The sequence below is a fragment of the Aricia agestis genome, chromosome 9 (genome assembly GCF_905147365.1).
Source record: "Aricia agestis chromosome 9, ilAriAges1.1, whole genome shotgun sequence".
NCBI lineage: Eukaryota > Metazoa > Arthropoda > Insecta > Lepidoptera > Lycaenidae > Aricia > Aricia agestis.
The window spans coordinates 7199493-7213385 of NC_056414.1; the positions used below are offsets into that span (position 1 = coordinate 7199493).

Genomic DNA, 13893 nt, shown 5'->3' on the forward strand with positions numbered 1-13893 from the left:
TAGCGAAACTCGTGTCGTGGCGCTCCGCCGAATAATTATTGTAGTTAGACCTAGACGTAAGGTTTCATGTGGCTTATAGTGATCGGCACGAGTTTGTGCAGTCACCTCGCCCCAAAATCCCATTCGACTATTTATAAGGTGTAACAAAATTAATTGAAAATACTTTAGGGGTTGTATGTGTCTCTTATACATAGACTTCAATGTGAAAGTAGGGGCGCTGAAAGAGCATTTTTTTTTAATTTGCATGGGCAAGCGCCCGACTGTCATGAATTTTCTCATAGAAAAGTAAAAAAAAACTCTTTTAGCACTGATACTTTCACAGCGAAGTTGATATACCGATACACACAGGGCTGTACCTGACCTAGAGTCAAATCTGAGGTAGGGCAGCGTTACAGGAATAGGAATAAAAATTATTATAATATGAAATGAATGTCACAAACTGTGGTATGTTCCGAAAGTTTAGTTAAGTACCTATTGCCATCCCATTACTACATTTATTTATCTCAAACTATGAACAAACAATTTTAATAACAAAAATTTATCTTCGTTTTTGGTATTGTTAAGGTATTGTAAGGATTGTGATTTTAAGGTAGGGCATTGCCCCACAATGCCCCTCTCTAGCTACGGCCATTCATATATAAATACCGTAAAGTATCATCACTTAATTTTGTTACACCCTGTATTTTTATCGTTTATCTTCCAGATGGGCGACATGCCTGTTCGACGGCGACGACGAGGCCGCACCGAGCGAGTTGGCCCACGAGCGGTACCACGACGCGCCCGGACAGCTGTGGGGAGCCAAGAAACAGTGCGAGGTACGTTCGCTACACCTATGACTACTGACTCGTCAGCGAGAATAATAAAAAAAATCTCATCACAGGTAAAAAATGTTTTACACTCTACAAAGTTTGCACTATTTTTGTGGGAGACAGGCACCAGTCTCCCACAAAAATAGTGTTACTTATACTAGGCGTAGCCTTTCACAATGACACTCCTTTATAAGCGTGTTTACACACGCGCTGCTCCAATACTCTTCTTTGTATTTTATATGGGCCCTTACACACGGAACCGCCGCGGCGGCGACGCGACGATATCGTGCCGCTGCCGCTGCGGCACCGTATGTAAGGGCCCATAGAAATACAAGGACGAGTAATGGAGCGGCACCGCCGCGCTGGCGGTGCCGCTGCCGCTACGGCGCCGTGTGTAAACAGCCATAGTCGTACTAAGGATGCCAGTAGCATCTTTTGCGCTTTCTGTTACATACTGTGTGCACTAATCATTAATTTCCATTTTTATTCATGTCTCTTGGGTGTTGTCGTTTTACATATATTAAATCATTGTTATATTGTCATTCTCACTAATAAGTTACTGTATTCTTTATTCGAATATATAGTAGACCCTATGACTTACGCCGGAAGTAACGAAAAGTCAACGTGAAAATAATAAAAGTCGATTGTTCTACGAATAGGATCTCACCTTGCTACGTCGTAGCACCGCTACGAAATCATAGCTGAGCTCTACGAAGTTGGTCTACGACCACAATAGTTAGGATTTTTAGTATATTTTCTTTTTAATTATTTTAAAATTTTCCTTCGGCTTCACTCCTTAATCAGTTTACAGTATTTCTAGCATACAAACTTTGATTTTGAAGAATCTTTTCTTGGTACAATACAATATCATAAGAGGAATTAGACGCTTGTAAAATTTCTAGCTTCTTTCAAAACTTTATATGAAAGAAATATGCCTACTTTTAATACTAGATTCAAAAACAATAACGTCAAATTCCAGGTGTTACTGCGGGACCGCGACGCGGCGCCGACGGGCGGGGGTCAGTGCGCGCAGCTCGCGTGTCGCTCCCCGCACCGACCCGGACACTACTACGCCGGCCCCGCGCTGCCCGGCACGCCCTGCGGTCCGGGGAAGGTATTCAGTTATTCAGCATAGCCATAACTATGAACAATTTAAAGGAAGGGAAGATCTAGGGCATCATGATGAGGGTCTCATATCCTTAGTCACAGCTAGGCTTTAATGGTTTAATGAGAATTTGAGCTACCTCTATAGTTGACTTTGCAATAGTACACACGCCTCCGTGGTCGCCGTGGTGATCTCTCGCCGGTCGTGTCGGTCTTCCATCCCACTAGGTTATGAGAGTAAAGGAATAGAGAGTGCTCTTGTGTACTACGCACACACTTGGGCACTATAAAATTACTCCTGCATAGCTGGCCTGGTTTCAATGAAACGGGCCACTGTCACCAAAACCGGTGTGGGAGCTCTTATTATTATCATTATTTGCAACAGTGTAATGTAGCAGCGTCTGCAGTCTGTTAGTTGTAAGTGTTACCCCCTGTTACATGTTAAATGATATTATGAAATATCATATTTATCTGGAAGAATGCAGAGGGTTAAAATTTGCCAGCATATCAGTGAGGACAGTAATGTCACATATGGGGTCCCTCAGGGAAGTGTGCTAGATGAGGAATAATGTTTATTCCTCATCTATATAAACGACCTATGTAAATTAAATATAAAGAATGCTAATATCATAGCCTATGCTGATGATACGGCTATCGTATTTTCTGGAAAAAATTGGACCATCTTAAGACAAAATGCTGAGCATGGAATGATGAAAGTGGCCAACTGGCTATCGCATAATTTGCTGACACTGAACACAGTAAAAACTAAATATATTTGTTTTAGTGTACAAAATCGTAAACAACCCGACATTAACAATTTTACCATACACAATTGTCAAATTTTTCACAATATTACATCATCTGGTTGTAGCTGTCCGAAAATCGAAAAAGTTGACAAAATTAAATACCTAGGCGTGATAGTCGACCAACGACTATCATGGCACCCACATCTTGAGCAAATGACCGGTAGGATTCGTAAACTAAATTGGATTTTTAAAACCCTTAGACAACTTACATATACAGACCCAAATAGGCTTCAATCTCCGCGTAATATTCTGCAGGAGATATACATAGCCCTTGCTGAATCGGTTCTTACTTATTGCATACCTGTCTGGGGAGGTGCCAGCAAAACCAAAATGCTAGAGTTAGAAAGGGCACAAAGGTCTCTATTAAAAATTATTTACTATAAGAAAAAAAGAACACCAACTAATGAATTATATGAAATCAGTAATGTCTTAAGTGTTAGGAAATTATATATTATATCTTTGATTTTAAGACGACACAAAACCGTGAATATAATTCCTAAAACTGGGCGTAGTAGGAGAAACATTATGGAACTACCAATTATAAAAACTGACTTTGCAATGAGACAGTTTTCAAATATATCTATTATCGTGTACAATAAAATAAACCATGCACTAAATATTAAAAATAAAGTTAGTAGAGATATAAAAACCATGATCAAGGAATACTTAAAACCATTTAATTATGAAGAAACCGAAAAATTAATAGAATATTTAAAAATATAAACTTTACACAATAATTAAAATCTTACTAAATAGATTAATAAATAATACACACACACGATCATCCACATTCCACATCCACTCATTCATAGCAACAACAATACTATATATTATTACACAAATTACACTGATGTATATAGTTGTACCAAACTCTCTATCCTATCTCTATTTTAATAAGAAATTTTACTAATATTTTATTGTATCAAATCTTCTAATCTTCTCTGAACTTTCTGAGTGTGTAACTTTTTTAATTATGTTATGTTTAAATCTTTTTCTAAACTTTCTGAGCGTGTAAGTAACTATTTTCATTATGTTATTCTTAATCTTAGTTTAGATAGTAATAACTTTTGCTTGTATAAAAATGGAAGAGCGTTGTTGGCCTGATACAGGCTATTAGCCTACTAGGCGACTTCGATATCTATCTTAACTATTGTATGTGTTTTAAAGTAAATAAAGTTTTTATTATTATTATTATTATATTATTATTATTTAACATGTAACAGGGGGTAACACTATAAAATACTTATTATTTACCTTATAAAATACTTAAACTAACCAAACTCATATTCCAGTGGTGTCAAGGCGGCGAGTGCGTCGCTCAGTCCACCGAATCTCGACCATCATCAGAAAAAACTTCCACATCTGGCAATTGGGGGTCTACAACCACCCCCGGCACATGGGGGTCCACGGAGACCCCGGCGGGGACGTGGGGCGAGTGGCAGGCGAGCACGTGCCGGTCGGGGTGCACGGTGCGCGGGCGCGGGGCGAGCGAGCGCCGCCGCAAGTGCCCCGACGCGGAGTGCCAGGGCTCCGCGTATGATGTTGTGCTTTGTGATGATACTAAGGTAAGGAAAAAACTTTTCAATACTCGTTGAGAGTGTTTTAAGGACAGACAAGATTTTAATTTTTGATTATTTCACTCCTGCCACATAAGCTTTGCCACAGCCGAATGGACGATGATCCGGCAGTCTATTTTTCTACCATGGCACCGCGTAGTATCTAAAGACAAAAGTGCTGTTTCACAAAGGATTTCAATTTAATTCCAATTGAAGAAAAATAGCAAATACACATAGCGTATTTATATTACGACATTGATAGGCACTTAATATTAAGTTACATGTTAGTATTTTGAGAAGAGCAAAGTTTATGAGCCTTTGTGCTATTGTTAACTATTAAGGCGTTTAAATTAATAATGCTCTAATTAAGGCGTTTAAATTAGTCCTGATTACAGTGGCAAGGTCAAGAATCAAGATGGATCATATTATTTGAGATAAAGACCGGCACTAATACATGGTATGAGTGTTGTCACTTGTCCAACAATAAATACACTGTCATTTTGAATTATTACAGGTGTGCGGCAAGAAGAAGCGGTCAAGCGCGAACGAGTTGGCAGCGCGACGCTGCTCGGAGTACGCGGCCAAGCTGCCCGAGCTGGACCCGCGGGGTGGGGGTCTACAGGCACCCCACGATCCCAGTTAGTATATTTTGTTTCTTATGACTTTGAACATTTAGTGAACAAGTAGAAATAATTATCTGATGATATCTTAGAGATCCGGAAAATAAGCCTAAAAGACGGTATTCAATAGCGTATAAAAGTCACCATTTCAAGATGTTCATTACCCCTATTAATTATATGGACACACCTTCTTGTTTTGAACCGGCGTTTATTTACACTACAGAATCCATACATAAGTACAGTCTACAGTAGAATTTATAATTTTTATTAACCCTTGCAGTACCCATGTGAATCGAACACCTCTTTTCTCAGAATCTGAGATTTCCTGCTTTTAATACTCCACAGCGCGCATGTGGATGGGTTGTGCGGTGTTCTGCCGGCGCGCGGGCGGCGGGGGTTTCTACGCACCCCGCGTGGAGCTCAACGGGGTCGGCCTGGACCCCTACCTGCCTGATGGTACCTGGTGCCATCACGACGGCCGTACACACTACTACTGCATGCAGCATCACTGTCTACCAGAGGTCCGTAGATATTATATTATTATAGTGACATAAGGGCTGTGACGTCATTGCAGCCAAGTTTCCTGCATATCGCCATTGAAGTTATAACACCACGTAAGTCATTTTTTGCCTATTTTAACATTTTGATGCATTTCGCTAGAATATCGGAAGACGCATCGTTTTAGCCGATTGGCTAAAACGATGCGTTTTCATTCCTGATTAGGAACACGTATCGGCCAACAAAAACTTGTAATAGTTAAATACATAGTAAAGAATTACTATGGAATCCGTACAAAATTCAATCAATTTTTTCTTTGCCCTGAAAAGTTGCTATTTTTGACTTACGTGGTGTTAGAACTTCAACGAAGATATCAAGCAGTAATTTAAGGCTATATTTCAATGAAACCTAAAGAAAACTGTATGAAATATGACATTTACGAATCACAATGTTATTTACGTATCTATTTGTTTTGAATCACGATGCTTAGGTATTGTTACGTAAGTATTCGGTATTAGGGCCGGGACACAAAAACACGATACGACGTCGTGTCGTACCACGACGCGGTATCGTTTCACAATGCGACGTCGTATCGTGGGAATCCACGATGAGCATCGTAAAAAACTACGACGCGACATCGTGACGTGCCACGACGTCGCGTCATAGAAACTCACGTAGAAATTCAAAGATGACGCATCGCGAGATTCTACGACGCGATGTCGTGCCGTATATCGTGGCACGTCACGATGTCGCGTCGTAGTTTATTACGATGGTCGTCGTTGATCCCCACGACACGACGTCGCATCGTGTTTTTGTGTCCCGGCCCTTAGCTGTTAATTGTTCTTGCTTAGCCCCCAAGGGATGTAACTGCGCAACTTAGATACGTTCGGATGGCGCTCATCCCAACAGGGACTGTGATAAGACCAGTCGCAGTCCAGCGTTGTCAGATTTTTTTTGTGCCAAGTCGGGACTTTGGAACTTTTTGAGTGAAAAAGCGGGATTCTTCAGTCAAAATCGGGACAAAGTATAAAAGTTTACACACAATTTGTTTGTGAAATCACAGAAATTAGACCCTTCACCCTATCATATTTTAATAGTGCTTAACTACTGAAAATCTGAGATGCTAACTATATTTAAAAATATTATGCAGTTTATCAATTTCCTAAAATTTGGTTTTGAAAATATCTGTCATGGAATATTTTACTAAAAAATCATACGTCATACATACAATTTAGTATGACATTTATATGTTAGGAAAATTACAGTAGATAATAATAAAGCAACAAAAAGTCTATAAAGTAAATTAGTTTCGGTCATCATTACAAGTTTGAACAAAGAGTCCGAAGTTTAGCGTCGACAGATTGTAGAGAACGTGCAAGAAAAGTAAAGTTTCCGAGTCAGAGAAACAATAAGTTTTCTCGTTACCACCAAAAAGGACCCAATAATTGCAGGATATTTAAATACCCTGATAAATAATGATTTGTTTTGTTTTTCCTTTGGTTAATTTTATTACAGTCAGTCAAGTGGTCAATATGTACACAAACCTAAAGGAGTAAAAAAGCAGGCTAGTGTTATGGTTATTTAAAGCTCATATTAGGTTTCAGAGAGACACAGAGAAAATCCCATTCTTCGCGCCTTTCTCATCAGGCGATTGAGTCTGCCATTGCCTTTATTATACAATATTACATAGCTAATACTTAATCACCCTGTATACCTCGCAGATGATCCGTTTGCTCGTTTGCCTTTTTTTTATAACAAAAAAAAAACACCAAAATTGTTAATCAGTCTGTACACCAAAGTCCTTGATACACCGTATAATTTAGTTGGTGCGACGTTTTCCATTGTTTGTCAACAGTGCTGCGTCACCCCGCGTGCTCTCAATCAAGCCGCGCACACAACATAAAGATAACCGATTACCGCTATACAGTGATTTACTTCATATTCTATTACAAGTCGTTCCGTATATAAACTAGTAGATGTTGCCCGCAACGGAGTTGCGTCGAAAGTTTATAACGCGGGATTCGTACATTTTTCCGGGATAGAAAATTCCTATATGTGCTTTCCCGTGGTCTACTCTATATATTTTGTGCCAAAATACCCAAAATACTCTTAATAGTTCGTGAGATTACAACGTTGAAAAAATCGACCAAGTGCGAGTCGGACTCGCGCACGAAGGGTTCCGTACCGGTATAGAGCGAAAGTAGGCAAAAAATTGTGTTTCTTGTATGGGAGCCCCCTTTAAATATTTACTTTATTAAAATTTTATTATTAATTATAAAAGTCCAAATATAACTAAGGATTTTGTGAAAATTTCAAGTGCCTAACTGTTACCATTGTTTATTACGAGTGAAAAAACCTAAAAAAATCACTTTTATTGTCTATATACAATAAAAGTGATTTTAAATAAATAGTCTATACAATAAAACTCCTATGAGCCCCCATTAAATATTAATCTTATTGCGTTTTTAGTATTTGTTGTTATAGCGGCAACAGAAATACATAATTTGTGCAGAAGTATAGCTATACCGGTTCTTGAGTTACAGCCTGGAGACAGACGGACAGACATCGAAGTCTCAGTAATAGGGTCCCGTTTTTACCCTTTGGGTACGGAACCCTAAAAACATTTTTCGACTTGAAGCCAGTTTTCGAACGGAATCTTAGTTTCATTCTCTACTCTTCTCTTGATATTGCAGTGTGTGGTGATTCCATTTTCAGGCGAGAACCGAAATCCATAGCATAAAGCCTTTACCAAAGAAAAAGTTAGAGATTTGAACTCCCCAATCGGATAGTCGAAATATTAATAGTTCGAAAGCGTTTTGTAAAAAAAAAATATCCACAGCCGAACATATTATAACCTCCTCCTTTTTGGAAGTCGGTTAAAAAGTTACCAGTTACCACACTTCGACAAGCCTTTAAATGAACGTGGGCGGGAGCGTTGCTGGTAAAGGAGAACTGTCAAAAATGACGTTTTTGTATGATAGCAGCGTTAGTTCCTTTTTTCGCCACTTTCGTTTAAAGCTTTTGTCGAGCTGTATTGTTCTTGGGTGCATTACATTTTACATAACATTTTTGAAGGGGCATTGGCCAGTATATTTCAGTAAATTACACAGAAATGAAAATAGTTCTTTTGCGACGGTATTATTCAAATTAAATATTATTTTTTCCCGTGAAACATAAATACGTAAGCAAATTATTATTGTAATTAAAACATATATTTGCAGGAATATCAACCAAAAAAAGAAAACACAAAATTACACAATATTTTAGTGCCTAACTAAACTACTTGCAAAATATAGAACACTAGACGTTTCGCGTGGCTTCGCCCGCGTAAATTAGGAATTTTAAAGATTTATTTTAGCCCACAAAAATAGCCTATAATATTTCACGTGGTCTACCTTTAACTGTGCCAAATAACATAAAATTGCTCCAGTAGTTCGTGAGATAAGCTCTTTCAAATAATTTTCCCTGTTTTTTCCACATTTTCCTCTGTTTCTTCGCTCCTATTAGTCCTATCAGGATTAATATAACTATATGAGCTATCTAACACTGTAAGATTTTTTTAATCGGACCAGCAAATCCTGAGATTAGCGCGTTCAAACAAACAAACAAACAAACTCTTCAGCTTTATAATATTACTTAATATATGCCTTGAGGATCGCAATTTTGAAAATATTTTCCTACTGACAAGTCTTTTTTTTTAACTAAGGTTAGTGTTGTCTGCGATTTCCCAGAGGCTACAGCCCGAATGTTTTTAAATTATCAACAATTTAAAAAACTTATTGAGTGCACCCTGAATCTCCACACACAAACGGATTCCTGTGTTTGGAGAGCAAACATCACTGTATATATAATGCTCCGTGCGTCAACTTGAGATAATCGGCATTATATATGGTGCTGTTGTTCAGTAATTAGTCAAAATTATCGCGACGTTTATTCGTCGATGATAAATCAACTGACGTACTATTAGTTTAGTCCACATAATTTACGTGAAAATCATGTGACGAGTGACGACCGGGTATGATTACTTGAAGAAGAAGCCATAAAATTTCCCAAAACATCCTAGTATAGTATCCTACCTGATTTCCCAGTAACTCCTCTCAAATATCCTTTAAGCAGCAGCCGTACTTAATGTCTTCTGAAACATTCTGAATCATGAACGACCTAATAATGTTCAGTGCCGTAAATAGCCTTTTTTGCGCCCTGTGCGAGCTTATAACTGCACCCTAGTTTTTTAAGTGTCTTCCAAAAAGGAGAAGGTTATAATATGTTCAGCTGTAGATTTTTTTTACTACATTGAAAAACATCTCTGGGGCGCAGCGGGAATTACTTATCGGGAGCAATTCGAAAGAATAAGAGTCTGCCTGGTCTGGCCATTCTTGCCCCCCCCCCCCCAGCCTGGGCAGCGGTGGCACCGCCCTATTTACGGCACTGCTAATGTTGCCTGAAAGTCTTATTAAAATACTCTTACGCCGTACTCAGAGACATTTAATTATGATTAACCTTCAATTTAATAGCCGATTGGTACCGAATATATCGCTTTAGAATTTAACCAGTTCCTACTAGCTCAACGCTTTCGGGTTTATGGTAAGCAACGCGTATAGCTACGCTCTATTATTACTATAGATCTCGTTGGGTTTACTAAATTGTCAAGTCTTTGTTTCTTTCTTCTCATTATTTTACAGTTTCAAGACAAGTCAAGCCTTTTCAGTATGACTACCACACATCATTTCATGAAAATCTTTAACGAGCTGCCAGACAATGAATATACATTGTGATCTGTGACAAGCGTTAAAGATTTATTTCCACTCAGGCATACATTTTCCTTCGCAGACCAATTTACATAGGAGCATAACTTTAATACGATATAAATTATACATTTTTTAACGTAAGTATATAGCTATAAATAGGGAATAACAATATTTAAATTCACACATTGTTCAAGCAGGTCACGTCAATTTCTAGGCAAATAGAGATTTAAAAAAAGATTTATTTTTATTGCAAAGTAAAATCGTGACGAACATAAAACTAACTTGTCGTCATCCGGTCCATACATTGTTACAAAGAATTATCAAGAATGATATTGCTACGCTACTTGCTACAGCTAGGTTACTCCAAGCGAAAAATTGTTAGAAAATTGTTTTTAAGACGCGGAAAATAATTTGCCTTCATATTTTGAAGTCGGAAAGTTGCTTATTCTGCAAAGTCTCGAAACGGAATAAATTATCACCTTGTATGTATGTGGGGTAAATAACAAGTTACATTGATGTGGTAGGAAGTATGTCCACTCATTGACATTCGCCTCATCCCAACGGTACGACTTAGCTAATAGTTTACAATTTACCGTCATTAGCCTGAGATAATTAAATGATTGCTAGGAAACTCTTTGCAGGAAATAAGACGGTCTATACGCAAATATCTTATTATGATATGATATTCTTCGTTAAAGTAACGTATTTGATTTGAAGAAATTTTGTACATCTATTGTAACAGAGACGCTTCATTATGATTAACATTTAATTTTATGAAGAGTTTGACACATATTGTATGAGGCTTATGTCATTTTATTAATTAGGTACCATCGAGGAAGTTGATTCCTATACTATTGACAGACCAACGTTATTTGGTAGAATATGTCAATTCAATGTTAATTGTGATCTGTCAGCTGGGTTTGACGTAACGCAACCAAACTACTTAGGTCCCCGATTTGCATAGGAATCAACTTCTCTGATAGTACATTTAAGTAAGTAATTAATATTCCACTCTGAGTGCGGCAGTTAATGTTCGAAAAATTTTTTAGTTTAGAATACAGTAATTTTGGTGCATAATAATAAATATTAAAGTTATTTTTTACCTATAATATGTCCACCACCGTATCTCCATTCTCCTGTCTTGAAAGCAGGATTGACAGCAGTAACCAACTGCGAAAATTATTTGATGTCAGGGCCCAGGGGTGCTAACATTAAGTACACCCAAAAAATTCTAATTTATAGGCATATGGTGGACCTACGTAATTCGGTTGGGTTATGTCAATTCAATTTTTTTAGTCGTGATCCGTCGGCTGGGTTTCACAATTCACATAACGCGCCCTAATCTGACTATAACATAACTACTCTGATAGTGCATGCTAGAGCAATCTCGGATCTCGTAATAAAGTAACATTCCTTATAGTGAGGCAGCCCTAGAACAATTTTTTTTTGTGATTACTAACAAACTAATTTTTTGTATCTAGCTACATAGTCTAGGGTACAGTAGTCAACCGAGTTTTGTTGATTACAGAACCCTAAAACGGAACCCTAACCAGCTGATTTCTTGTATTTTGGTAGGTTAATAACTATTAACCTATATAACTATATAATTTAAGAGTAACCTTGTCCTACAAATAAAACAATCCATATTTTAGGACCATCAAGTCAAAGTATGAAATCCTTTCTGTCTCTGTTAGCTACCACTTTCGATATTTTTCGAAAATAAAAATGTTCGTCTTATCAAAATGTAGCTAGACACAAAAAATTAGCTTGTTAGTAATCACAAAAAAAAAATGTTCTAGGGCTCCCATACTATTAAGATTGTCTGACAGAAACTGCAGTTAGCAATAAGACCACCTATTTATACTATCGAGGAAATTGATTCCTACGCAGTTGACAGACCAACGTCATTTGGTCGGGTCATGTCAATCCAATGTTAATTGTGATCTGTCTGATGGGTTTGACGTAAGGCGACCAAACTACGCAGGTCCCCCATCTGCCTAGGAATCAACTTCTCTAATAGTACATAGTTTTCCTATATTGTGTTTTTAAGTTTATGTTGTACAAATAAAGAATTTCCTATTCTATTCTAACATTCCTTTACAGAACTTCAAGATATCCGCCCAGTTTCACATCTGGGAGCTACCCAGTGAGGACATCGGGGGCTCCTTCAACGCCCGAGCCCGGTCTGACGACAGCGAGATGGCAGCATATAGAAGCTACTTCTCATTAGACGAGAGCGGGAAACCCTTCGCCCGGTCGGTAATGGCGCCTCAAGTTCCAGAGGAGTCGGAGAATGACTGGGAGGTTATGGACTATGTGGAGATTGATAGGAATGATACTATGGTTTAGTGGTAGTGTTGGTAACGTAGCGGAGTCGGTATCAATGTATTTCGGCGCTGGACCAGCATTTAGGTGACGCATAACTTTGAGATCGTTAGCAAGATGGCTTACAAATTTTGCCGTTTGATTCACCAATAATAATAATTATTATAGTACTATAATAGCTGATGTATGGCGTATCTCCGGCAACCCCTCCTCCTTCCACTATAGAGATTAATAAAAAAAACTTAGCGATAGGAATCCTAAAGTTGTGCGTCGACTATATCTATAGAAACATTATGTCCAGTTCAATAAACAACATTTAAAAAGTCCACGGTCCATCGTCCGCTAATTGTATCCGCTTTTGTAAAGTTTACTCCAGAAAAATCTTGCCATTCAAAAATGGATTACCATAAGCAGTGATAATAAAACATGCATTTATTAGTTGCATTAATATAATAAGTACCTAATATAAAGAGTATAGTTTAAGTTCTATAGTTTATGATGTTATTCTGAAATTGAGTGCAAATTCAGCAAAAAGAAATAATGCACAAACAACAGAATAACATGAAATAATAGAGAGTGTTTTAGTTATAGACGTATAGCTGAAATAAATTTAATCGTCTTGCAAGACTTATAAAAGTCTATGTCTGTGCTATTTTGTTGTTTAGCGCAGTATTTATTTTAATTTAGATTACCTATAAGATGCTAGTCATGGGTGCAGCAGTAGCATTAATTTAAATAATTTATTTTTATACCTAATTAAGTTACCTGTCCGCGATACGCGGTAAACATAATTTAAGTAAAATATTATCTTACTGAAATTAAGTATAGTAATATATTTTTATACTTTCCTAAATACATATTTTTAAGAATAAATACTTTTTACCTATTTTCCTCGTCCTTAATTAGTGTTCTGAGTACTTTTTAATCATTTTTTTTTTTTAATCGATTTTGTTTTTCAAACAACTATAGACACAAATAGACACGGGGCTAAAAATAATGGTCACAGTCATTTAGCAATTCCTCTCAATCAATTCAGCAAATGAATTGTCAAAACTGTCAAACTGACAAATGTCAAATCAGTACAAAAATACAGAAATTAATTGCAAGCAGAGTTTCATTTGCGATTTTAGAAAAATGAATCATATTATTATTTATATCATGATTCTTCAAAGCGAACATTTTAGCCCCGCAGATATACCTACTAAAGAATTTTTTCTATATAATTTTAGTAACATATTACATAATAGCATCAAGTTTCAGGCTAGGCTACTTTTAGCTTACTTTACCAACAAAAGAAGCCGGAAAATTTGACCTCAGTACTTATCACATGCCATAAAAGGTTAAAGGATACCTATTCTTTGTATGTAGCTTACAAGATTATTTAACTTATGCATGCTAACAGCATCTTACGTGTGATTAATATACAC

The 13893-nt window shown here is 37.3% G+C and overlaps 1 protein-coding gene across 1 annotated transcript in view; it reads left to right on the forward strand.

The window, feature by feature from the left end:
- Positions 1 to 12604, forward strand: part of LOC121730687 (A disintegrin and metalloproteinase with thrombospondin motifs adt-2-like) — a 29543-nt gene extending 16939 nt beyond the window's left edge. The window contains exons 8-13 of the mRNA XM_042119827.1: positions 704 to 815; positions 1789 to 1923; positions 4012 to 4284; positions 4790 to 4913; positions 5241 to 5416; positions 12245 to 12604. Coding sequence (XP_041975761.1) covers positions 704 to 815; positions 1789 to 1923; positions 4012 to 4284; positions 4790 to 4913; positions 5241 to 5416; positions 12245 to 12490 — 1066 coding nt within the window. The 3' untranslated portion in view covers positions 12491 to 12604. The remainder of the gene's footprint in view (positions 1 to 703; positions 816 to 1788; positions 1924 to 4011; positions 4285 to 4789; positions 4914 to 5240; positions 5417 to 12244) is intronic.
- Positions 12605 to 13893: the final 1289 nt, after the last annotated feature.